The 27,106-nt window shown below is 45.7% G+C and overlaps 2 protein-coding genes across 2 annotated transcripts in view; one reads left to right on the forward strand and one right to left on the reverse strand.

Annotated features, from left to right (window-relative positions):
• The window catches only part of DNAJC17 (DnaJ heat shock protein family (Hsp40) member C17), a 39,743-nt gene that overhangs the window by 3,175 nt on the left and 9,462 nt on the right, over positions 1-27,106 (reverse strand). Inside the window, exons 2-10 of the mRNA XM_065871981.1 lie at positions 7,178-7,247; positions 6,821-6,879; positions 6,508-6,595; positions 4,690-4,781; positions 4,354-4,450; positions 3,707-3,750; positions 3,218-3,283; positions 2,603-2,683; positions 1,997-2,107 (exon numbers count right to left, since the gene is read on the reverse strand). Of these exons, the coding sequence (XP_065728053.1) occupies positions 1,997-2,107; positions 2,603-2,683; positions 3,218-3,283; positions 3,707-3,750; positions 4,354-4,450; positions 4,690-4,781; positions 6,508-6,595; positions 6,821-6,879; positions 7,178-7,247 (708 nt within the window). The remainder of the gene's footprint in view (positions 1-1,996; positions 2,108-2,602; positions 2,684-3,217; positions 3,284-3,706; positions 3,751-4,353; positions 4,451-4,689; positions 4,782-6,507; positions 6,596-6,820; positions 6,880-7,177; positions 7,248-27,106) is intronic.
• On the forward strand, positions 7,660-8,631 carry LOC136119141 (syntaxin-12-like). Its single transcript, XM_065872569.1, has 2 exons — positions 7,660-7,789; positions 7,925-8,631. The coding sequence occupies exons 1-2, from the start codon at positions 7,660-7,662 to the stop codon at positions 8,629-8,631; spliced, it is 837 nt and encodes a 278-aa protein (XP_065728641.1).

Raw genomic sequence — 27,106 nt, forward strand, 5'->3', positions numbered from 1 at the left:
TGGGAAAGGAAGGCCACACCTGCAACCACAGGGACCAGGCAGAGGCCAGCAGAGAGGGAGGGAAGCATAAGGGGTGAGTCCAGGAGCGGAGGACGTGCAGACTGGGCACGACAGATGGGTGCCCTGCACCAGCTCCCTCTGAAGCCACTGTCAACAGAATGAGGTTACAGGACAGGTCTGGGCAAAAGTGGTCCAATCCAGGCTGGAGAGGAAAGTGGGAGACCTAAGGGGAGAGGGATGAAACAGGCATGACCTTGTACAGTATGGTAGCCACTAGCTGCACGTGGCTGTTTAACTGAAATTAAATACAATTAAAAATTCAGCCCTCAGTCACACTAGCCACGTTTCAGGTGCTCGACAGCCACATATGACTAACGGCTACCACACTGGACAGTGCAGAGTGAACGTTAACATCACTGGAGAAAGTTCTACTGGGCAGCACAGGCCTAGACCATGGCCTGGGGCCTGGTGGGGGGAAGGGGGAAGCATATGGGGCCTGCAAGGGAAGGGAGGGGCTGACAGAGTAGGAAGAGTGAGGCAGGTAGAGATACACAGTGTAACTCTGGAAAAGCGCCAAACAAATCACTAGCAGAAAAGGGGGCATGAGACACTCAAAGTGCCAGTAGAGCTGCCCGGAGCACGAGCACTCCCTGGTGCCCAAGGAGGGAGGCTCTGGGGAACGCCAGGCACAGACAGCTTGCGAAAGGGGGCTCTGGAGAACGCCAGGCACAGACAGCTTGCGAAAGGGGGCTCTGGGGATTCCCGGAGTTATTAGTGAAGGGACCCTTGGGAAATGCAACAAAAAACAGTGGCAGGTTTTCCTCCTTCCTGCGCCCATGAGAATATGGGAGGGAGCACTGGATCAGGGACAGACATGAAGCTCAGAGCTGTTACAATGAAGAGGCAAGCTGGTCTCCAGAATCCTCACCAGGACTGAGGAACTTTGCTTTGCTCAAAACCTCTGACAACGGGGCTACGACCCCACCCTGAGGCCTGGCCAGAAGACTTGGAGCAGAGCCCAGTTGGCCGCATGAGCTTCTGACACCCCAGGCCTTTCCAGGTGTGGCAGAGGGGGAAGGGAAGCCTGGACACACAGCACCTCCACAACCCAAACCTGTGGCCTCCCCCTTCCCTCCTCTTGTGTGGCTGTGCTGAACTGAAAGCCCCCGTGGGATGGTGATAAAGAGAGCTCTTTGTAACACAGCCTATGGAGTGCCGTCTGGGGCTCTGAAATGCTGGGCCTTAACTGTGGGGAAACAGTCTCTAAAGAAGGATCCCAAGTCAAGCTCAGACCAGGTCCTTTGCCTCCTCTGTCCAGGGTCTGGGACACACTCTAGAGAGCTCCCCATCCTCACGGCCAGGTGAGGGGCGTGGTGGCGGGGTGCCTGAGGCAATGGGAGTGGAGCCCTTGCTGACCCGTAGAGCGGAACATAAGCCTTCGTGGAGCCGTGAGGACTAAGAGCCGGTGTTGGGCGTGTCAGCTCAAGTGCATGCTTTACCACAAGTCGGGCACCAGGCAGCACCTCAGTGTCGGCAGGGTAGCCAGTGTTATTTCTAAAGAGGAGATATTGCCTCTTGACATTAGGTGCCCATCTGGGACAGCCATGGACACACCTGGAAGGAAGCTGGGGAAGGAAGCAGCCACCCTCATCACCGGCCCCTTCCCTGAAGCACCAGGTCATCTCAGCGCCAAATGCTTCACACTGCAACCAAGCGACCCGCAGGCCAGGACAATGCCTTTGGGTGATGATGAGAGACCCCAAAGGGGACCAGAACATGGAAAATAAGGTCTAAGAGGTCTGCATAGGGTGGGCCCCGCTGGCACTCAGAGAGGAAAGGGGATCAGCAAGGAATCACAGTCCTCCTGCTTGGATTGGCAGACCTGCCAATTCCTGATGACTGGGATTTGCGAGGAAAGGGCCCTGAGAAGAGCCCAAACAGGAAGAGGCGCCCCGAAGCCTGAGCAGGCCCAGCTGCGTGAGGCCTGGCTCCTTACCTGGGACAGTCCTGGGTGGTTAGGGCCCATTGTGCTCTGGGGCCGTCCCTCCAACCAGGAAATCTTCAGAGGGTTATCGACTAGGCCCACTTCATTCTGGACAGCCAGCTCCTGTCACATACAGCATCCGGTCCTGGTCCCATCACTCCAGTCGGCTACAAAGTAGCTCTCGCTACCCCCACAGAAAGAACCAGAACCAGCGCTCTCATCCTCCAAGCAAAGCACAGCAAACTTCATACAATGGTGTGCTGAAGCTCTGACCCTCCTTGTGTGCCATGTGAGCTTTCTGACTGGGGAGTGGGGAAAGGGGAGAAGGCAGTGCGAGGGCTCCAACCTGGAGGCGTGCTGGCTTCCAGGGGAAGGTGGGGGGTGTGGAGCCAGGCAGCAGGAATTAAAGCCATCCCCGGAATATTCTCCTGTCCATCCCTTCACTCGCTGTGCCTCTACTCCTGGGAGCTGGAGGGGCTCTGGGAAATCTTGGCTCTGAGCTGGCCCAGAGATCCCCTGGGAGTGTGGACACCTAAGCTCAGAGGGCCTACAGAACTGGATTCCTCCCCTGGAAAGGCAGGGCTGTCGGTAGCCCCCAAAGCCCCACATAGCACTCACCGCAGCCTTGATGGTTGCAAACTCCACCACGGCGGTGCCTGCCTTCTTACTGGACAGTACCAGGTTGAGCACCTCTCCGTACTGTGAAGATAAGGGGGAACCGGTAAGCGTGGCTCAGCCTTCAGGATGGCCCAGCTCACACCAGAGACAAGCCTGAGCCACCCAGAGGCCACTAGGCCATTTTTAGCCGGGGTATAACCTCTCATTGCTAGGTTCAACCAGAAAGGGGATATCAGAGATGGGAAAGAAAGGTTCCCCCGCCCCTCGGGAATGCAGAGGACAGCAAAGGAGAGCTTGGTAGACGTGGGAATTTAGACCAGCAGAGACGCACAGCTGCCTCAGCAACTGAAGGAGGTTAAGAGGATGGGGCTTTGGTGCCAGACAATAGCCTCCTCTTGCCCCACAAATGCAGCCAAGCCCTTTGCTTCTAAGGATGGCAAGGGAAGGGGCACATGGCAACATGAGTGACTGGAAGGCTGTGGCCTGGGGAGAAGGTCTATGACACAGAAAAAAAGGCAGGTAGAGATGGGAAGGAAGGTTAGGCCTGGAGATCCTGGGGTTTGGGCTGAGGTGGGGCCTGAGATGATGGGTTAGGGGGAAGTCAGCAGGGCAGACCTTTTGAAAAAGCCGCAGGAGGACATCTCTGGAATAGCGGCCTTGTGACTTGCTCTTCCACTTGAGCTGAAAAGATAGCAGTGGGTGTCACCATTAAACACTGACTTCTCAACAGAACCAGACCCTGCACGTGAGCTTTACAGTCTGAGCAGACACCCCCCTTCAAAGTACTGGTAATCTAAGGAGCACCCCCCAAAATGCATTCCCCTTGAAAACAGGCAGGTGGCCTGCTCATCCACAGCTACGCTTCCAGCCCTATAAGATGCTCTCCTTCGAGGGCCTCAGGGAGGGCTGCCCTGCAGCCTTTCACGGCCAGCTCTGAGAGGCCATCCTGATGCCCAGGCAGTGGGAAGATGGAAGGATGGGATGTGGGTAGTGGTGTGGCTCCCAGAGATCCAGCGTCCCCGCCAGAAGCACCTGTGCCCATGGAAGCATCTGTTCTGCTGAGAGGAGATGGTGTGAGGTGGCCCGTAGATCCGCAGGGCTCACCTTTAGCTTGGGGGTTCCTCTGCTTTCAGGATTTTCTGCCATTCCTAGAAAATTTAGGAAAATTAGCAACGTAGAATATGATGGAATCAGAGGTTCTCTTTCCCAAAGGAGACACAGCCCAGGGCCAAAGGACCTAGAAAAGATCACTCCTGACCAAGGGCAGTATTTGCCCCGCCCTGCTGTGGAGCCTGGTAGGGCAAGTAGAGGCAATCCCACCCCAACCCTGAGGAGCTGTCACCTTGGGACAGCTGCCCAGCTGCCTGCTGAAGGCCATGGTCAGCACTCTGCCAACGAAGGGCTATGAACACCTACGGGGGGCAGAAGGTAGAGGTATAGACCACACAATTCTACTGAAACAAAGTACCCCAGAGCCTTCCCCGCCCCGCCCTGGTGATCTGCTCCAAAATAGAGCCAGCTCTGCTTGGGACCAAGATAAATGGGGCCAGGAGATCGCAGGTAGAGTGAAAATCCAATAGGCCTCAGAGAACTGGTAAGAAGAGACAGGTGGCATGTGTCCAAGTGGGGTGCCCAGGGGGTTCCAGCAAGTGGAAGCTTCCAGAACAACTTCCCTGAGCAGCCACTGTGGCCACTCTGGGCATCAAGAGCTGCTTCAGAGTGGGAGGCAGGTTTGGGGGATGGACTCTCACCTCTCAACCTCTGTTCCCGTTCCTGGCGTATCTGCTCCTGGATCACCCTCTGCTGCTCCTCCAGCTGCCGGGAACCCTCTTCTCGCAGGCGTTTGATCTGCAGAGTGGGAGTTGGGGAGGGTGACAGTTCTGTGCAGATCCAGTTCCAGGTTGGCTCACCTTGCAAAGGTCCCTGGGACATTCCACCTGCAAGCTAGGCTCAGCAACCTGCAGGTGGGACAGATCACCCAGATCCCACAGAAGAAAGTGGAAATGGCATGCCCTCTCCAGCCACAGCAACCCCTTTGCTCCACCAGCCTCCTCCCCCTCAGATGGCTGCAGTGCCTGGACACTCACCTCTTGCTCTAGTGTCCCGGTGCTCCGGCTCTCCTCCTCCTCCTCCTCGTCGCTGCCGTGGGCCTGGGCCTGCCGCTCCCGGGCCTCCAGGTCTACGAACAAGGGTTGAATGACCCAATGTCTGGTCTAAGCAGTTTCTACATGGCCCCAGCCTACCAGGCTCTGGCTGCTTCCCCAAAGTCTCACACAGCATGAACCTATACAGTAACTCTGGCCCCTCCCTCAATGCCCATGTGCTCCCAAATTAATTTCCATTGAGAAAAGTCCTAACAAGGAAGAGAATAGGATCCAGCTCGGTGGCCAGGGTCTGAAAAAGTTAAAGCAGCTCACGCTGACCAAGCGGGTTCTCCAAACAGTGAACAAGGTGTGGGTGGGTGCTTATGTCAGCAGCCCAGCGCCACGGGTCAGGGCTGCCAGTGGATGGAGCTCCTGGCCTCTGTTCCTGTGGTTTGGCACCACAGCCTGACCTGCGACCTTGCCATGGCTTTGATGCTCTTCCCACCACTGAGCTTGAGTTCCCACAGAATCTTCTTTTTTTTTTTGGCTGCATTGGGTCTTCATTGCTGCACGCAGGCTTTCTCTAGTTGTGGCGAACAGGGGCTACTCTTCGTTGCAGTGCGCGGGCTTCTCATTGCGGTGGCTTCTCATGTTGCGAAGCACGGGCTCTAGGCGTGTGGGCTTCAGTAGTTGTGGCTTGCGGGCTCTAGAGCGCAGGCTCAGTAGTTGTGACGCACGGGCTTTGTTGCTCCACGGCATGTGCACTAGGGATTGAACCCGTGTCCCCTGCATTGGCAGACGGATTCTTAACCACCGCACCACCAGGGAAGTCTCACAGTGGAATCTTCAACCTCCCCCCTCAACTCACATTTACCAAGCCTCACTGTGGACCCGGCTACAACGGCTCCTACAGGGATGGCAGCCACCATGCAAGGACATCACCCCAGGTCCTGGAGCCTTCCCACCTTCCAAGAGAAACCTGCTTGTGGACCTGTCCCAGGCCAGCTGCTGTGACAAATGCTTCTTTCAGGTCTGGGACACACCACTTTGTTTTCTGTTCACTTTACTTACCTAAACTCTTCAGGTTTGTTTGTTTTTGATGGATGTACTGGGATGGTATATGTACATAATAAATATATGGATGTGAAGCAGGCAAGAGGAAGGGGAGAAAAATCGAGTAAAGCATGCTTGGACCAATCTTATGGGGGTGATGAAAATGTTCTAAAATTGATTTAGAGTCATAGTTGCACCATTTGGTAAATTTACTAAAAATCACTGAATTGTTCACTTGAAATGGATGGACGATATGATATACAAAATATATGTCAATAAAGCTGTTTCTTAAAAGACAAACGCCTGGATCTCTTTGGATTCTTCTGAGAGGATTTCACAGAGTGAAAGCTCTGTGCAGAGCTGGGACGAATGAAAAAGAACCAGGACGGCATGGCCAAAAAGAACGCTGACTGTACTCATGCTGTGTGGGTTCAAATCCTGGCTCCAGCAAGTTCTTATCCTTTTGGTGCCTTAGCCTCTTTTGTCTATAAAAAGTGGGTTTCATAACACCCAGCTCCTTGGATAGTTGTAATAATTAAAGGAGGCACTAAAACATCTGTCACAGCGCTTAGCTAATAGCACACCTAGTCACTGTTATTATTCCTATGACTGTCCTTTAGGAGCCACCCCTGAGAACAGGGTTCTGCCCAGAGCCGGGGCCGCCAAGCTCTGAGTTGCTGGAACTGAAGCTGCAGGAGGAAAGGTGGGGGAGCTGCAGGAAAGCGGTCCAGGGAAACTGCAGGCTACCAGCACCACGATGTCACCTACCAAGCTTCACTTTCTTCCTTCTCTCATCAAGTTTCTGGGTCCTCTCTGCTGCCTGCTTTTTGGCTTTCCTGACCTTGTCATATGCAGCCTGGCAGAAGAAAGGAACACAGAGGAGCAGTCAGCCAGGGAACACACACAGAGCCCAGCCACCTCCCCGGCCCTGCCGCTAGCCCTAGAGCCATCAGGAGGCAGTCTGGTGACAGGGTCTCCAGGCTAGGACAGCAAGGACTGTGATGCATGGCCAAGTATAGAGGATGAAGCACACAGTGGTCTATAAATGTGGAGTAATTTAGATAGAGAAGGATGAGCTTACCCTGGCGGCAGCATCGGTCAGTACCTCCAAGGCCTGAGAAAGCTGATGGAAGAGTTCAGCTAAACATAGGGATCAAAAAAGAGAGAGGAGAAAAGTAAAGTTAGACTTGATGATGGTGTACTCCCTCCAGAGAGCACCTCAAAGAAGCCACAGGCTGCTAGAAAAGCAGACATCAGCAGATGATGGACTAGCAAGGAAGGGTGAGTGCATCAGCAATTGACCAGATGCTCCTAACATGCGAAGTGCAGCCTTGGGGCCCAGCGCCCAAAGCCAGGCTGTGTGCGTTGGCCTCCCACGGCACTCACACCACACCCAGGTGGGTTGGCCTCCTTCTCCCCATGCCTAGGAGAGGCTCACCTGCTCTGGGATTATCCGGATTTTTGTCTGGGTGGCAGGAGAGGGCCTTCTGCCTATATGCCTTCTTTATCTGGAAGAGTCAAGATTTGGTTATTTACTCTCTCACCCCAGGACGGAAAGGAAAACATTGTTAAAGTGATAAGGGAAATCCAGGGAGTGCTCTCCATCGCTAAAAGAAAGGCTGCTACACTGAAACCGTCACCTCACAAACACAGAGGAGACCTGCAGTGGGGGCAAAGGCCGTGGAGGGAGCTGACCACTGCCCTGCAGCAGAGGGGCTGGGCCTGCTTCCGCTGAGCACCAGTCTTACCACTGTGGATGTCAGAGGGCTCCTGGAGGGGGGCAGATGTCCCTATAGCCACCCAGAAACAGGCACTCTCACACACTCATGGTGTAATGTAATGTAAACCAGGGCAACCTTTTGCCCTGGAGGGAAATATAGCCATCAAAATTTAAAATGTGGTTGGTCTCGGCTCCTCGTCATGTCCTACGGTCCCTTAGATATGTACCGGAACCCGGGGGCCTCGGGAACCCCGCTCCGGGACTTCAACAGCATCATCCAGACGTGCAACGGCAACATCCAGCAGATCAGCCAAGCCAGAGAAATAACTTGTACATGCTGCTAAGGACTAAGTTGTTCAGTTTCTACTTAGGAGAAGAGTCACTCAGCAATCACCTGGAAGATTTTGCTTAATTATTGTTTCTTAACAGACTTAGAGGCTATTAACACATCTGTGTTTTTGTAAGCTGCTCACATAAAGAATTTGATGAGCCAACTAAGAACTAAGCAAGATTCAAGCAAGCTACAGGAAAATCTGCAACAGTTACAGCACTCTACAAATCAGCTTGCCAAGGAAACAAATGAATTACTGAAGGAATTAGGGTCCTTGCCCCTTCCTTTATCTACTTCAGAACAGCACCAGCAGAAACTTCAGAAGGAACGTCTCATGAATGACTTCTCTGCAGCCTTAAACAATTTCCAGGCTGTGCAGAGAAGGGTATCTGAAAAGGAAAAGGAGAGTATTGCCAGAGCAAGAGCTGGATCTCGTCTTTCTGTGGAGGAGAGGCAAAGAGAGGAGCAACTCGTCTCATGTGACAGCCATGAGGAGTGGAACCAGATGCAGAGCCAGGAGGATGAGGTGGCCATCACTGAACAGGATTTGGAACTTATTAAAGAGAGGGAAACGGCAATTCAGCAGCTTAAGGCTGATATTTTGGATGTCAATCAGATATTTAAAGATTTGGCAATGATGATCCATGACCAAGGTGATCTCGTTGACAGCATAGAAGCCAATGTGGAAAGCTCAGAGGTGCATGTAGAAAGAGCCACTGATCAGTTACAGCGAGCTGCTTACTATCAGAAAAAATCTCGCAAGAAGATCTGTATCCTGGTGCTTGTCCTGTCAGTGATTATTGTAATCTTGGGACTTATTTTGTGGCTAGTTAATAAATGAAGTGATTGCCTCCGAGCCTTCTCCTGCTGAGCTGTTTCCAAGGGCAAGTGCTTGCTGGAGTCTTGCCAGAACAAACTGATCACAAGAAGACAGAATACACCAGAATGTCCTGTAATAATTTAGTTAGAAACTAACTACTAACTAGTCCTTGGAATTAGTGACCTGTGGAGACAGTATTTATCAATTTATGTATACATTTTATTGATGTCTCAAATTAAGAATTAATTTATGTGGATTTTGCTTTCTCTTATATTTTGATTGCCCTTCATCCCAAGTGTTTACTGAAAATTACATTCTAGATATTCTTGTTTTGGTAGGTAACACTATAGTCTTGTAATATTGTCTTTCTATGTACATACAAGATTTACCTTTTTACTAGCAGAGAGATAGAATTACTTTCTGTCACCCAGCATATTGGAGTCTGTCAGAAACTGTGTAATAAGCCAGCAATTTTTATTATTTAATATTTGTTTGAATTTCTAAGAAGCCTGCCCCCTATATGCTTTGAAAGGTTTTGGCAATATATTTAACTAGAGAATTAAAAATTGCACAGGTGATCCAGATTAAATGAGAAGTAACTATTTGAGCTGGTCAGCTGTTGGGGTGTGTGTTAATCTGGGTTTAAGTTTATTATCTGCTAGTGTCATCGACTGCAATTCATCCATATATACACTAAATGATCTTGTTCACTTTTTGAAGAGTTTAATTTAATTAACATTATGATTCTCTGTGAGGTTCCTCTCCCACCTGTCTGTATAGAAGGGGAGAATTAGACAAAGCGTTCTTCTGGAGAGCAAATAGGAATTGTTTGGAATGATTTAATCTTTTGTTGTTGTTGCTCAGTTGTGGTTCTGCATTCCTGGTAAATGATGAATGTTGCCATCAAAAGGCTGCCCCCTACCCTAATAAGGTTTGCTGGGCATTTGATGGCAGGAAGATTTTAAAAGCTAGACTGAAGTTGGTTTAAAATTTAGTCCTGTGAACCTGGCGATAAAGCAAAGGTTCTTTTTTGTAAATAATACTGGTTTGGAATAGTGATGTTAGACTTATCCTAATTTATGAACAAGAGATTAATCTCTCCATGCATAGTTTTAGACAAAACTGTTTCAATAAAAGATTGCTGTCTTGTAACATAAAAAAAAAATTTTTTAATGTACTTTCCCTTTGACTTACTCTGGAATTTGGACTTGTAGAAGCATGCCAAAATAAATATGCAAGGATGTCCACTAAAACATAGTTTATATTAGCCCCAAAGTGGAGCCAACCAAAATCTCCAACAACGGAGACCCATTAAAAAAATTACCATAGACTGAAGTCTGTATGTGCTTTCTAGAAAGATCTTCAAGTCCTCATCACAAGAAAAAAAAATATAACAATGTATGGTAACAAATAGCAAAGCATTATGTTGTACAAAATGTGCCAATTATATACCTCAACTTAAGAAAAAGAAAGAGATATCTTCAAGGTATGGTGCATGAAAAAAACAAGGCTTAGTATATACAATGATCATTTTGGGGTTGAAAATAAGAAAATAAAAGAAATGTAAATAGTTAGAGACACTTGGGCATGTGCACAGCCCTTGTTTTCTCTTCTTTCCTCAAAGCAATCGTAAACTTGTGGTTTCCTTTGGAAAGAAGCTGAAAGTGGAGGGGAAGGAAACATTTACTTCTCATTTTATACTTTTCTGTAGTTCAAATTTTCAAACCTTAAACATGTCTTACTTTATTATCTTTTTTATTGATAACAGGGGTTATCCTGGTGGCAAGGCTATGGTCCTTTTTTAGTTTTTATCTTTGCACCTCTCTGTATTAAAAAGAAAATGTTTTATTTCTTATATTAGTAAAAATTAGCAAAAATAAGCAAACATAGCCACCAAGATTCCCTTATTCCACACACATAAGGGAAGGCAGAGCACAAAATCCCAGAAGCTACCCTCTGCTTCCTGAGGCCTTGCTCTCAGTTCTGCCTGCACACCTTACCTACTGCTCAAACCTCCTGGGAGGAGGAGCCTCTAGACCAGAACCTCTACCAGTAACTAAGAAGACTGGCTTCCCAGGCTTCCCAGAGGGAACCAATAAACACTTCTATCCAAAGTGTGCTAAATAAGGGGCTTCGGAGGCAAGCAGCCAGCACCCCCTGGGGAGGGCCTGCGGGCAGGTGCCTAACTCTACTCCCACCTCCAGAGCTAAGGAGGGCCAGGAGCCACCTAGCCCAGGGCCTCTGGGGTGTGCTGCCACCTGCTGGGCCACGCCTAGAAACACACCTTCACCTGGCAGGGCAACCAAGCCCATCTAGCTCTCCTGGCTGAGCCTGAGGAAGCAGGAACCACTCCCAGGACAGGCTTTGAGCAGAGAGGGTGTAGATGTGCTTCCCTGCTCCCCAACCTTCCCAACTGCCCGCCTATGTTCACCTCCCACCCCAACTCAGGTCTTCACCATTAAAAAGAAATGACAACAACAAAAAAAAAAAAAAAAAAAAAAAAAAAAGAAATGACAACAATAACAAAATCTAGCTTTTTTCACTATTAAGAAATAATAAGGGAAGGGGAGGTGATAGTTTTATATATAGTCTCACACTTGGAATGTTATCTTTTTTTTTATAAATTTATTTTATTTATTTATTTATTTGGCTGTGTTGGGTCTTCGTTTCTGTGCGAGGGCTTTCTCTAGTTGCGGTGAGCGGGGGCCACTCTTCATCACGGTTTGCGGGCCTCTCATTGTCGCAGCCTCTCCCGTTGCGGAGCACAGGCTCCAGACGCACAGGCTCAGTAGTTGTGGCACACGGGCTTAGTTGCTCCGCGGCATGTGGGATCTTCCCAGACCAGGGCTCGAACCCGTGTCCCCTGCATTGGCAGGCGGATTCTCAACCACTGCGCCACCAGGGAAGCCCTGGAATGTTATCTTTACTCTTTTTTTTTTTTTTTTTTTTTTTGCGGTACGCGGGCCTCTCACTGTTGTGGCCTCTCCCGTTGCGGAGCACAGGCTCCGGACGCGCAGGCTCAGCGGCCATGGCTCACGGGCCCAGCCGCTCCGCGGCATGCGGGATCTTCCCGGACCGGGGCACAAACCCATGGTCCCCTGCATCGGCAGGTGGACTCTCAACCACTGCGCCACCAGGGAAGCCCCATCTTTACTCTTTAGGCACCTTATCATTCATCTTTTCTCCCTTTTACTCTTTCTTTTCCTTTCTCCATTATGCCCAGGGCTTTATTTCTTTTTATTTTAAACCAAGCCTTTATTATATATTCTTTATATTTAAGGGTCCTTTATTTGTTTTTTCAAGAAGTAAAACAATACAAAAAATATACAAAGAGAGAGCTAAAAAGCTAATGTTCTTTCCCCATTTCCCCAGCCCTCTCTCCAAGGTTCCAGTGTTAACTGGATGGTGGGTGTCCTTCTAAACCTTCCCCCTTGATCATTCCAACAAATGATCTGGGGTCTTTGGGGTCTTGTTTCTGCCTCTCCACCCCCACCTCTCTCTCTCTGATCCCAGGCCCTTTCTCTGAACTGGTTGAGAGGAAGAGGAAGGGAGAAGAGGGTGTATATTGCCTCAATTTGTAACACCGCCCTCGGAATGAGCTTCCTCAGGACCAGGATTAGCAGGCGTGCACTACTGATACTGGAGGATTTTGTGGAAGATGGTTTCTTTTATATCATGGGGCTCTTATTAAAGAGTTACATGTTCTTTTTTGTAAATCTAAGAGGGACAGTAAAAGGGAGAGAGGAGCTAAGAAGGAATAGCACGAAAGAAAAATAAAAGAAGCATGGGGGTGTGGGGTAGTAGTACATTCTTCATTTTCTTTTCTTTTTTTAAAGAATACTTTACAGATTTTTATTCTAAAGGAATGATATTAAATATTGTTTTGTGGGGTTTTTTTTGTTGTTGTTGTATGCAGGCCTCTCACTGTTGTGGCCTCTCCTGCTGCGGAACACAGGCTCCGGACAGGCAGGCTCAGCAGCCATGATGGCTCACAGGCCCAGCCGCTCCGTGGCACGTGGGATCTTCCCGGACCGGGGCACGAACCCATGGTCCCCTGCATCGGCAGGCGGACTCTCAACCACTGCGCCACCAGGGAAGCCCTTGTTTTGTGTTTTATAATTCATTTTATATGTTCTATATCAGAAGATTGTTTTTTTTTTTACTTAAACAGGAAAACAAAACTGTTCAAACAAAAAACTAATTATATAATAATGGGAAATACTCTACATATATTAATTTGCTTCCTTATCAATTCTCTTTCCAGAATGTGTTCCTTTGACATATGTCTTTAACTGTCTCAACAAACTTTATGTGAAGCAATAGTACAACTGGACCTAGGTCACCTCACTCCCTGTCTGGGTGGACCCCCATCTTACCCCCACCCCTCCAGCCTCCCACACTCCCAACATCTACAACCAAACACAACTGCCCCAATCAACTTGATGTATCCTGGACCCCTATTCCCTCAAGGCCTGACTGGGCCTCCATTTCCAAATCACCCTTTAAAGGTGTAAGGGGTTGAACATTCTGTGTTTCAAGAACCTATTGGAAAAATTTACCAGTCTCATGAGTAGGGGGAGAGGTGAGGCCAGAAAGTCAAGGTCAGGCTGGTATTCATTTTTAGAGAGGAATGTCTAAGGGTAAGAGGGGAGCTCTCCTACAGCCCTTCAGTACAGCACCGAATCTACCCTACCTCCCAGGTCCACTCATGGAGCAGCTAGGATATGGAGGGGCTGAGCTGGAGCTGGGGATACAGAGGAAAATCAGGAATTTCCCTGACACTGAAGAGGAAGGACACTGCTTAGCAAGGAAGATGGCTATGAAAACAATGAATTACACTGAGGCTGTAAGATGCCTGTAAGAGAGGGCCCTAAGAATGGAAACAAAGAGAAAAGAATGGCTAATTTTAGCCCTGAGGGCCTCACAGAGGAGGCAATATCTGAGCTGGATCTGAAAGGTGAGTAACAGTTCTCCAAGCAGGGCCAGAAAGGGTATTCAAGACAGAGGATGTGGAACAGCCCAACTTCTCTTCAAGCCCCAGACAAGCTTAGAGAAGAAATATGTTTTCCTTTACTGAGGAATAAGTACTGAGAAGAGAAAAAGACATGAAAAAGGTGAGACATGGTTGCAATAAAACATGGGAATAAAAATAATGTTTTTGTCAAAGAATATTTTGGTTAATTAAAAAAAAAATTCAACCAAAGAAAAGTAATAGAAGAACATACCAACAAGTTTTAACACACAAACTTGGGGTGAAGAAATGCTAGGGAATGAGAGCATACATGAAGGCAAAGAAATGCAAACTGGGCTGAGAAGAGGAGAAAAAGATTAAAGTTAACTCAGGTATGATACTGAAAGTACAAGAAAGTTAACGTGATTCATAAGGTATGTGTAATTCATAAAACAGAGAGTAGAACAATTAGAAGGGAAAGCCCCACAGTGCATATGAGCAGGGCGAGATGTGGAGAGCCTTCTGAGTTCAAAAGTAATGAACCAGGATGAATGACTGAGGAGGCATTTGGGGTCTCCAAGCCCAAAGAACTTGAACCTCAAAGTTCTCTGTGACCTAATCAAAGTTTATTGTAAAGCACAAAGGCAAGATTAATGGAACATATAAGCATGGCCAAGAAACAAATAGTAATAAATGTAAAAATTCAATGTATAGTAAAAAGTATTACTAAAATCCAATACACTGAGTGAAAAGAAAAAGGTTTTAGCTCTTCATCTCAAACCATATACCAAAATAATTCCAGATAGATAAAAAAACTAAATACAAAAAAAGAAACTAAAAGAACCTAAAGAAAATGATGGTAAAGAAAGAAAATGATGGGACTTTTAATCTGCTTTTAGGATGGGGAAGAAATTCCTAAGCATTAAAACAAGGGAAGGAATCACACATGCATGCACACACACATGCATACTTATACAAAATGAATGGATTTACAAATGAAAAAATTTTAATTTCTCTAAGTAAAAAATCATAGACAAAATTAAAAGATGAGGGATATAATAACAGAGAGAAGTATGTGCATGAAATATGACACACAACACAGTCTTCACTATGCAAAGAAATCATGCAGAAAAAGACAAGCAAGAAAAAGACAAACTACAAGAAAACAGAAAGAACATGAAGAAACAATTCATAGAATATAAATGGTTAATAACAAGAAAAATGTGCACAGCAAAGGAAACAATAAACAAAATGAAAAGAAAACCCTCAGAATGGGAGAAAATATTTGCAAATGAAGCAACTGACAAGGGATTAATCTCCAAAATACACAAACAGCTCATGCAGCTCAATATCAAAAAAACAAAAGACCCAATCAAAAAACAGGCAGAAGAACTAAATAGACATTTCTCCAAAGAAGACATACAGATAGCCAACAAACACATGAAAAAATGCTCAGCATCACTAGTTATTACAGAAATGCAAATCAAAACTACAATGAGGTATCACCTCACATTGGTCAAAATGGCCATCATAAAAAAATCTACAAACAATAAATGCTGCAGAGGGTGTGGAGAAAAGGGAACCCTCCTACACTGTTGGTGAGAATGTAAATTGGTACAACCACTATGGAGAACAATATGGAGGCTCCTTAAAAAACTAAAAATAGAGCTACCATATGACCCAGCAATCCCACTCCTAGGCATATATCCAGAGAAAACCATAATTCGAAAGGATGCATGTACCCCAATGTTCATTGCAGCACTATTTACAATAGCCAGGACACACAAACAACCTAAATGTACATCGACAGAGGAACGGCTAAAGAACATGTGGTACATATACACAATGGAATATTACTCAGCCATAAAAGGAATGAAATAGTGCCATTTGCAGAGATGTGGATGGACCTAGAGATTGTTGTATATACTGAAGTAAGTCAGAAAGAGAAAAACAAATATCATATAATATCACTTGTATGTGGAATCTAGAAAAATGGTAGAGATTAATTTATTTGCAAAGCAGAAATAGAGTCACAGATGTAGGGAATAAACTTATGGTTACCAAGTGAGGAAAGGAAGGGTGGAATAAATTGGGAGATTGAGACTGACATATATACACTACTACGTATAAAACAAATAACTAGTGAGAACCTACTGTGTAGCACAGGGAACTCTACTCAATGCTCTGTGGTGACCTAAATGGGAAGGAAATCTAAAAGAGAGTGGATATATGTATATGTATGACTGATTAGCTTTGCTGTTCAGCAAGAAACTAACACAACATTGTAAAGCAACTATACTCCAATAAAAATTAATTAAAAAGAAAAACATGAGGGATTTCCCTGGTGGCGCAGTGGTTAAGAATCTGCCTGCCGGGCTTCCCTGGTGGCGCAGTGGTTGAGAGTCTGCCTGCCGGTGCAGGGGACACAGGTTCGTGCCCCGGTCTGGGAGGATCCTACATGCCGTGGAGCAGCTGGGCCTGTGAGCCATGGCCGCTGGGCCTGCGTGTCTAGAGCCTGTGCTCTGAGGCGGGAGAGGCCACAACAGTGAGAGGCCCGGGTATCACAAAAAAAAAAAAAAAAAGACAGAGTGGCTGGGACTTCCCAGGTGGTCCAGTGGTAAAGAATCTGCCTTACAATGCAGGGGACGCAGGTTCAATCCCTGGTCAGGGAACTAAGATCTCACATGCTGCCGGGCAACTAAGCCCGAGTGCCACAACTACTGAGCTTACGCGCCTCAACCAAAGCCTGCATGCCACACACTACAGAGCCCACACTCTCTGGAACCGCATGCCACAACTACAGAGCCCACCTGCCCTGGAGCCTGCACGCCACAACTAGAGAAGAGAAAATCCACATGCCACAACTACAGAGAAGCCCACGCACCACAACAAAAAGGCTGCACGCTGCAACGAAAGATTCCCCATGCCTCAATGAAGATCCTGCATGCCACAACTAAGATCTGATGCAGCCAAAAACAAACAAACAAACCCCAAGACCCCTCTATATGCTGTCTACAAGAGACTCACTTCAAGGGCTTCCCTGGTGGTACAGTGGTTGGGAGTCCGCCTGCCGATGCAGGGGATGCGGGTTCGTGCCCTGGTCCGGGAGGATCCCACATGCCACGGAGCGGCTGGGCCTGTGAGCCATGGCCGCTGAGCCTGCACGTCCGGAGCCTGTGCTCCGCAGCAGGAGAGGCCACAATGGTGAGAGGCCTGTGTACCGCAAAAAAAAAAAAAGAGACTCACTTCAGACGTAAGGACACACACAGACTGAAAGTGAAGGGATGGAAAAGATATTTTATGCAAATGAAAACCAAAAAAAGCTGGGGCAGCTATACTTATATCAGACAAAATAGGCTTTAAAACAAAGACTGTAATAAGAGACAAAGAAGGTCATTACATAATGATAAAGGAGTCAACCCATCAAGAGGATATAACATTTGTAAATATTTATGCACGCAACACAGTAGCACCGAAATATATAAAGCAAATATTAACAGACCTAAAGGGAAGCATAGACAGCAATACAATGATAGTAGAGGATTTTAATACCCCTCTTTTGTCAATGGATAGATCATCCAGACAGCATATCAATAAGGAAACATCGGCCTTAAATAACACATTAGTTCAGATGGACTTAACAGACATATATATAACACTCCACCTAAAAGCAACAGAATAGGGGCTTCCCTGGTGGCACGGTGGTTAAGAATCTACCTGTCAATGCAGGGGACACAGGATTGAACCCTGGTCCAGGAAGATCCCACATGCCACGGAGCAAATAAGCCCATGCGCCACAACTACTGAGCCTGCACTCTAGAGCACGTGAGCCAAAACTACTGAGCCTGCATGCTACAACTACTGAAACCTGCATGCCTAGAGCCCGTGCTGTGCAACAAGAGAAGTCACTGCAATGAGAAGCCCACACACCGCAACAGAGTAGCCCCCACTCGCCGCAACTAGAGGAAGCCTGCACACAGCAACAAAGACCCAATGCAGTCAAAAATAAATAAATAAAATAAATTAATTAAAAGAAAAAAAAAGCAACAGAATACACATTGTTCTTAAGCACACATGGAACATTCTGCAGGACAGATCATATATTAGGCCACAAAACAAGTCAATAAATTTAAGAAGACTGAAATCATATCGAGCATCTTTTCTGACCACAATGGCATGAAACTAGAAATCAATTACAAGAAGGGAACTGGAAAATTCAAATATGTGGAGATTAAACAACATGCTACCAAACAACCAATGGTTCAAAGAAAGATCAATGAAAGCAAGATCTTTTTTTTTGAAAAGATAAGACAGATGAACTTTTAGCTAGACTCCCCAAGAAAAAAGAGAGGACTCAAATAAATAAAATCAGAAATGAAAGATGAGCCATTATAATTGATATCATAGAAATACAAAGGATCATGAGACTACTCTGAACAATTATATGCCAAAAAATTGGACAACCTAGAAGAAATGGATAAATTCACAGAAACATACAACCTACCAAGACTGAATAATGAAGAAACATAAAATCTGAACAGACCAATTGCCAGTAAGGAGGTTGAATCAGTAAATAAATATCTCCTAATAAACAAAAGTTCAGGACCAGACAGCTTCACTGGTGAATTCTACCAAACATTTAAAGAAGAATTAGGGACTTCTCTGGTGACGCAGTGGTTAAGAATCCGCCTGCCAATGCAGGGGACATGGATTCAATCTCTGGTCCAGGAAGATGCCACATGCCGCACAGCAGCTAAGCCCGTGCACCACAACTACTGAGCCTGCACTCTAGAGCCCGCAAGCCACAACTACTGAGCCCGTATGCCACAACTACTGAAGCCTGTGTGCCTAGAGCCCATGTTCCACAAGAGAAGCTACCTCAATGAGAAGCCCGCACACTGCAATGAAGAGTAGCCCCCACTCACCACAACTAAAGAAAGCCCGCGCACAGCAATGAAGACCAAACACAGCCTAAAATTTTTTAAAAATTTGTTTAAATAAATTTTTAAAAGTTAAAAAAAAAATAAAGAAGAATTAATACTAATCCTTCTCACTCTTGCAAAGAATAGAAGAGGAGGACACATTTCCAAACTATCTTTGCAAGGCCAGCATTATTGCCCTGATACCAAAACCAGACAAGGATGCCACAAGAAAAGAAAATTATAGGCCAACACCCATGATGAACACTGATGCAAAAATTGTCAACAAAATATTAGCAAACAGAATTAAACAATAATATGTACTTAAAGGATCATACATAATGATCAAGTGGGATTTATTCTAGGGATGCAAGGATAGTTCAACATCCACAAATCAATTAATGTGAAACACTATATTAACAAAATGAAAGATAAACATCTTATGATCATCTCAAGAGATGCAGAAAGGCATTTGACAAAATTCAACATCCATTTATAAAAACTCAACAAAGTGGGTATAGAGGGAATATACTTCAACTTAATAAAGGCCATATATGACAAGTCCACAGCTAATATCATGCTCCATGGTGAAAAGCTGAAAGCTTTGCCTCTAAGAATCAGGAACAAGACAAGGATGCCTACTCTACCCTCTTTCATTCACCATAGTACTGGAAGTCCTAGCCAGAGCAATTAGGCAAGGAAAAGAAATAAAAGGCATCCAAATCAAAAAGGAAGATGTAAAACTGTCATTATTTGCAGATGACATATTATATATATAGAAAACCCTAAAGAGTCCACCAAAAAAACTGTTAGAATAAAAGAATTCAGTAAAGTGGCAGGATACAAAATCAATACACAAAAGTCTCTTGCATTTCTAGGCACTAACAATGGATGATCAGAAAGAGAAATTAAGAAAACAATCCCATTTACAATTTCATCAAAAAGAATAAAATACCTAAAAATAAATTTAGCTAAGGAGGTGAAAGATCTGTACACTGAAAACAAAAAGACAATGATTAAAGAAGTTGAAGAAGACCAAATAAGAGGAAAGATATTCCATGCTCATGGTGTGGAAGAATTAATATTGTTTAAATGTCTTTACTACCCAAAGCAATCTATGGATTCAATGCAATCCCTATCAAAATTCCAATGGCATTTTCACAGGAAAAAAAAAAAATCCTAAAATTTGTATGGACCCACAAAAGACCCCAAAAAGGCAAAGCAATCTTGAGAAAGAAGAACAAAGCTAGAGGCATCAGATGTCCTGGTTTCAAACTATTTACAAAGTTACAGTAATCAAAACTGTATGGTATTGGCATAGAAACAGACACCTTGATCAATGGAACAGAACAGCCCAGAAATAAACCCACATATACAGTCAATTAATTTACAACAAAGGAGCCAAGACTATGTAATGGGGAAAGGACAAAGAAGCCAAGAATATGCAATGGGAAAAGAACAGTCTCTTCAATAAATGGTGTTGCAGGGAGGGGAGGGATAAATTAGGAGCTTGGGATTAACATACACACACTGCTGTATATAAAACAGATAACCAACAAGAACCTACTGTATAGCACAGGGAACTCTACTCAGTATTCTGTAATAACCTACATGGGTAAAGAATCTGAAAAAGAATGAATATATGTATATGTATAACTGAATCACTCTGCTGTACACCTGAAACAAACACAACATTGTAAATCAGCTATACTCCAATAAAAAAATTTTCCCCAATAAAATTTTAAAAAATAAAAAATGGTGTTGGGGAAATTGCATTCCCCATTTTGCATTTTGCCACATGCAAAAGAATGAAACTGGATTGCTATCTTACCCATACACAAAAATTAGCTCAAAATGGATTAAAGACTTGAATGTAAGACCTGAAATTATAAAACTCCAAAAAGAAAACATAGGGAGTAAGCTCCTTAACATTGGTCCTGGTAATGATTTTTTTTTTTTTTTGGATTTGAGAGCAAAAGCAACAAATGCAAAAAATAAACAAGTGGGACTACATCAAACTAAAAAGCTTCTGCACAGCAAAGGAAACCATCAACAAAATGAAAAGGCAACTATGGAATGGGAGTAAATATTTGCAAATCATATATCTGATAAGGGGTTAATATCCAAAATATATAAAGAACTCATACAATTCAATAGCAAACAAACAAACAAAAAAACCCAAAAACAACCTACAAACAACAAAAAACCCAATCTGATTAATAAATGGGCAGAGGATCTGAACAGACATTTTTCCAAAGAAGATATACAGATGGCCAACAAGTACATGAAAAGGTGCTCAACATCACTATCCATCAGGCAAATGCAAATCAAAATCACAACAAGATACTACCTTACCAAAAAGACAAGAATAAGTGTTGGTAAGGATGTGGAGAACAGGGAACTCACGTGCACTATTAGTGCAGCCACTATGAAAAACTGTATACAGATTCCTCAAAAAATTAAAAATAGAACTACTGGGAATTCCCTGACAGTCCAGTGGTTAAAACTCTGAACCTTCACTGCCAAAGGCCTGGATGGATCCCTGGTCATGGAACTAAGATCCCACAAGCCACACGGCATGGCCTAAATAAATAAATAAATATTTTAAAATAAAAAACAGAACTACCAAATGATCCAGCAATTCCACTTCTGGGTATTTATCCAAAAGAAATGAAAACACTAACTTGAAAATATAATGCACCCCCATGTTCAATGCAGCATTATTTTACAGTAGCCAAGACATGGAAACAACCTAAGTGTCTACTGATGGATAAAGAAGATGTGAGATTATACATATACATATACACACACACACATACACACACAGATAGATAGATAGATATACTCATTCAGCTATAAAAAAGGAAATCTTTCCATTAGACAATATGGATGGACCTTGAGGGCATTATGCTGAGTGAAATGAGTCAGACAGAGAAAGACAAATATCATATGAGCTTATTTACATGTGGAATCTAAAAAACAAACAAACAAGAAACGACTCATAGATACAGAGAACAGATTGGTGGTTGCTAGAGGCAGGCAGTTGGGGGAGGGTGGGGGGAGCAAAATGTCAAAATGTACAGACTCCCAGTTATAAAATAAATAAGCCATAGGGATGTAATATACAGCATGGCAACTACACTTAATACTGTACTGTTTATTTGAAAGTTACTAAGAGAGTAGATCTTAAAAGTTCTTATCACAAGAAAAAACAAATTTTAACTATGTACAGTGATGGGTGTAATTTACTTAGACTTATTATGTTCATCATTTCACAATATATATATCAAACATATCGAATCATTATGTTGTATACCTGAAACTAATATGTTATATGTCAATTATATCTAGAAAAACAGGGGACTTCCCTGGTGGCGCAGTGGTTAAGAATCCGCCTGCCAATGCAGGGGACATGGGTTCGAGTCCTGGTCCAGGAAGATCCCACAGGCCGTGGAGCAACTAAGCTCATGCGCCACAACTACTGAGCCTGTGCTCTAGGGCCCATGAGCCACAACTACTGAAGCCCCAGCACCTAGAGCCCGTGCTCTGCAACAAGAGATGCCACAGAAATGAGGAGCCCGTACACCACAACGAAGAGTAGCCCCCGCTTGCGCCAACTAAAGAAAGCCTGTGTGCAGCAACAAAGACCCAACACAGCCAAAAATAAATAATAAATTTATTTTTAAAAATAAAAAAGCAAAAAACCAGGGATGTTGAGCTTCTTTCAACTATTCTAAGCTAGGAAGTAGCATGGTTCACGGAAAGAAAGAAGGCTCTGGAGTCTAACATGTGTTTTCAAATTTTGAATCTTCCGCATACTACTAGCGTGACCTTGGGCAAATTACTGGATCTCACTCAGCCTTAGGTTCTTCAACTACGAAGTGTGGAAAGTATCCCATACACATAGGGCTGTTGTGAGGATTAAAGAAAATAACCCATGTGAAGTACCTAACAAAAACCAGGCACTCAATATAAGGTCCAAACCTCTTGTTTATCCACTCCTGAGAGGGAGGTAAATTGTGACACCAGCCCAGGACAATGCCAACCTGACAGGAACTCCAGGGATGGACATGGGTCCACAATGGGCCCAGGTGAGTCCAGTATGAATTCTTGAGGTGTACAACAAGGCTGGTTTCAGGTCTGCTGGGGGCAGCTCTAAAATTCTATCCTTGGTTAGCCCCCAGGGGCTCTGAACTACTCTCATTCAAAGTGTAGGGGGTACGGGTAAGTAGCCTGAGATCTTCCAGAGTGGCCATGAACCAAAACCCAGCTGGCCTAAGAATGCTGGCCAAGTGTGTCTGTCCTGATTAACTAGTTATTACTATGGTTAGCTCCTAAGCCTGCCCTGGGCAAAGCCCACTGCTAGGTTTTAGCCTCGAAGGCCAGTTCTGACTTTGAACCGGTTGGCCTGGAGTTTGGTGTTTTGTGTTACAAATAAGACTCCCAGCTTTGCCCAGCCCTCCTGGAGTGACTGGTGCCTGAAGAATTTCTCATCATGTAAACACAACTCTCCTACAGCAGGCCTTTGAAAAGCTTCCGTGTCGATATTGTTTATTATGAAATATTCTACCTTATTAGCTAGCAGCTCAAGAGGCTGGATTCAGGGCAAAAAGATGCAACAATATTTTTCTTAACTATGATAAGTTGGGAAGGAAGAGGAACTTTCAGAAGAACAAAGAAACAGTAGGATCCTACATGTAATGATGTGAGAGAAAGACAGGACCATCTAATCCCAGGCATTCGGGTTGGCAGCTCCTCTATGAAACCGAGTCTGCAAGTGCTGGGACACCTAGGCAAGGTTGAAGCAGCCACTGGAAGGTGCCAAAAGCTACTGAATTGTCTTAACACTTGCAGTTTTCCTTCCTTACCTATAGGTTTCTCCTAAATCCCCAGGTTTCTCTAGCACTTGGAAACATTCATTTGCATTTCCTGAGACTTCACAGAAAGGGGGCCCCTTCACAGTTGAGGGGCCTCTCACCCAAAGCCCCCTGCCCAGACCATGGTTTTTTGGAGGACCAGGCTGTCTCCAAGGCTCAGCCCCAGAATAACAGAGATCTCAGATGAACATAAGCTCCACGAGGACTTTAAACTCCAATTTGCAGAAGTGTGGTCTTCCTCCTGATGTCTTTCTAAAATATTACTGCCTTTCCCCATCCTAGGACACTACTTGAATTTAATGTCTTCCATATCTCAGGATCATCATTCAGAACAGAAACTACTGAACAGTACATGTTCAGATGCTACTGAGGGCAGAGTCAGGCTTTCCCTACGCTTCCTTAGGTGGTAATGATCTTAAATTCTACTCTTTTTATAGTTCCTCTATCTCCTCCCCAGTCAGCCTCTACTAGACTGTGCCAGATGCCAGCCTGTCTCTGAAGTGCTTATTATCTGCTGTTTCTTTTCTGGTATGGTCTGGAAAAACAGATAAATTGGTTATGATTGTGCCTCAAATGAGGGCATACAGGTACAGGAAATTATGGGGGTTCTTACGAATAAAGGGAATGTGCTTTAGGGGGCAGGGAGTTTTGCCTATCCCCAGGGGCCAGAACTGTGCACTAGACAGCACCTGGTACTCAGTAGGCAAACAGTAAATATCTATTGAATGAAAGGGGCACATGTCCATTTGTTCTCAACCAAACACAATTAGGAAGCCTCAACTATGTCAATTACTTCAGGCCTATTGAAGAGCAGAAAGAAGTGGGTGCTATCCCAACCCTAGGAGACCTTCCCACACTATTTCATAATTTCCCCTTCTACCTGCTAACACTTCCTTTTGAGAAACTAAGCCTGGAAAAGGGAAGAAATCACTACAGCAGACTGATAAGAGAACTGCAGTGGGAACTAAATGTTATCCCCCCAGAGCCCACATCACAGAGGGGAATAATGAGTCATGAATTAGCAGCCACCCACTCAGCCCTTCCCGGGGCTCCATAACTGATTTCGCCACTCACAGCAACCTGAGCCCAGAGCAGGGAAAGGAGACTGGAGCTGGGTCTCCCGCCATCTCCACTGCGTGGCGCCAGGCACACAACAGGGCCTCTGACAATCCACCTGCCTTCAGTTTCACCTCTTATAAGGAATGAACTCCTGACTCACACAAAAAAGCCAAGCACTAAGGGGTCCAATAAATATAAAATAGCCATCATTAAACTTAAAAGAAAAGTGCCCTACATAGAAGAGATCATTATTTTTTAAAAGGCTGCTATCCTTTCTTATAATAAAACTTGGAGCCAAGTAAGCAGTACAAGTAATTAAGCCCAGTTCTCAAAAGCCAGACTCGTAAGTCAGACTCAGATACAGAGGGCACACAGGGAGGTCACTCTATGTGACAACAGGTACTGAATGAACAAACCATGCCAGTGAATCAGCTAGGAAGCCATTACAGGCCCAGTTCCAGGAATGGGAACAGTCAGTAATCTAGGCCTGGGCAGTAATTTCTCCCTAAGCCTGGGGGAGGCAGACAGTTCCCCAACCCTGTACTAACCATAACACCAGAGGTTATGTGCCTGCCTGATGTCATAGGCAGGAAGTAAACCACAGAGCTCTAGGCACTTACCTGGAAGTCCCCTCTGCCTAAAAGACTGGCCACTTTCATTCCTTACAGCCTGTGGTCCACACTGCAACAGCACTACATAGAAATTCCCAAATTCCTGCGGAAACCAGACTGCTCCAAAGGCTCTGAGCAAGCAGGGTGCCAGCCACCCCTCAGACCAGCACCCCTTAGTTCAACATTCCCAAAATGTGGGCCTGCTGGTGGTAACGAGATGCTGGGGACACCCGGACCTCACACCAACATCTCTTGTAGTCTGCTAACCATGGCCCACAGTCCAGACTCAGGACAGTGACCTGTGTAGCCTGAACCAACTGAGACCATGCACAGAGCCTGGGCTGCTTCTCCCCATATGTTGCCCCTATGCACCCTAAAGGATCTGGATCCCCAGCCCATCCTGAGGTCACTCTTCTGGTCCTCATACCCCTCGGGCTCTCACCTCTGGGTCCCCCTTTAGCACTCCCAGTATCCCTTCCTGGGCCTCAACCCCTTCCCTGCCCTCCTTCTCAGCCCACTTCCCCAAGCCAGCTATCCACCGGGCGCACAGTCTACAGCCCTTCTCCTCCTCCGATGCCCCCTTCTCTCAGGCCCCGGCCTCTCCCTCTTACCCTTACCCTAAGCAGGCTTACATCATGCTCAGACTCTAAAATCCTCACCTGCATTCTTCTATCAGGTTGGAGATTCCCACCCCTCAGATCTGTCAGATACCCTGGGTCTGGCGGCCCCTCACCTCTCCCCACAGCCTGCTGTCACTCTTAACCCCTGGAGACCTGGGTCCCTACCCCCAAAGCCACTCTCCTCTGCCCAGGTGCAGAACTCTTTCTCTCTGGGCCCTGGTACTCCCTACATCTCATTCTTTTTTCCCCTTTACACACTGGTTTCCTTTATAAACAAATTATATTAGTAAAAACAAGTGAGTCGGGCTTCCCAGGTGGCGCAGTGGTTGGGAGTCCGCCTGCCGATGCAGGGGACGCGGGTTCGTGCCCCGGTCCGGGAAGATCCCGCATGCCGTGGAGCGGCTGGGCCTGTGAGCCATGGCCGCTGGGCCTGTGCGTGCGGAGCCTGTGCTCCGCGATGGGAGAGGCCACAGCAGTGAGAGGCCCGTGTACTGCAAAAAAAAAAAAAACAAGTGAGTCAATTTAAAGAAAAATAATAATAACCAAATAACAGTATTCAGGAACAGCAAAAATAGGGAAAGCAGCTATGCAAATGGAGAATAATTTGAATTCTACCTTAGCTGAAATGAAAACTCCACTGTGGTAGTTTTAACACAAATTTTAACATACTTCCTCAAGTTGTCCGGGTCGGCTTAATACCCTTTGAGCTCACCCAGGTCGTTCAGCTTTACCCACAGAGTCAAATCTCTATCTGTGTCACAGATGGGAACACAAGGCTTTCTGGGGCCCGCAGACCCATATCTTGTTACCCTAATTGCTCCTAAGGTGTGAGTCATGGAAAACAGCTCTGAAATAGGAGTAGAAAATGCAGGTTTGGGCAGGCGTTCTGCATTTACTAGCCACCTTATGCTGGGCAAATCAAACTCTGTCAGTGTCAGTCTTCTCATCTATAAATTGGAGCTAATAGTCCTTGCATACCTCACACTCTTGTTTTTTTTTTTAATTAATTTATTTATTTTTGGCTGTGCTGGGTCTTCGTTGCTGTGCACAGGCTTTCTCTAGTTGCGGCGAGTGAAGTCTACTCTTTGTTGTGGTGCGCGGGCTTCTCACTGCGGTGGCTGCTATTGCTGCAGAGCACGGGCTCTAGGTGTGTGGGCTTCAGTAGTTGTGGCACACGGGGTCAGTAGTTGTGGCTCACAGGCTCTAGAGCGCAGGCTCAGTAGTTGTGGCACATGGACTTAGCTGCTCCACAGCATGTGGGATCTTCCCGGACCAGGGCTGGAACCCGTGTCCCCTGCATCGGCAGGCGGACTCTCAACCACTGCGCCACCAGAGAAGCCCTAGATTCTTATGTATTCTTTTTTTTAAAAAATATTTTATTTATTTATTTATTTTTGGCTGGGATGGGTCTTTGTTGCTGCATGTGGCCTTTCTCTAGCTGTGGTAAGCGGGGGCTACT

The sequence above is a fragment of the Phocoena phocoena genome, chromosome 2, assembly GCF_963924675.1.
Source record: "Phocoena phocoena chromosome 2, mPhoPho1.1, whole genome shotgun sequence".
In the NCBI taxonomy this organism is placed as follows: Eukaryota; Metazoa; Chordata; class Mammalia; order Artiodactyla; family Phocoenidae; genus Phocoena; species Phocoena phocoena.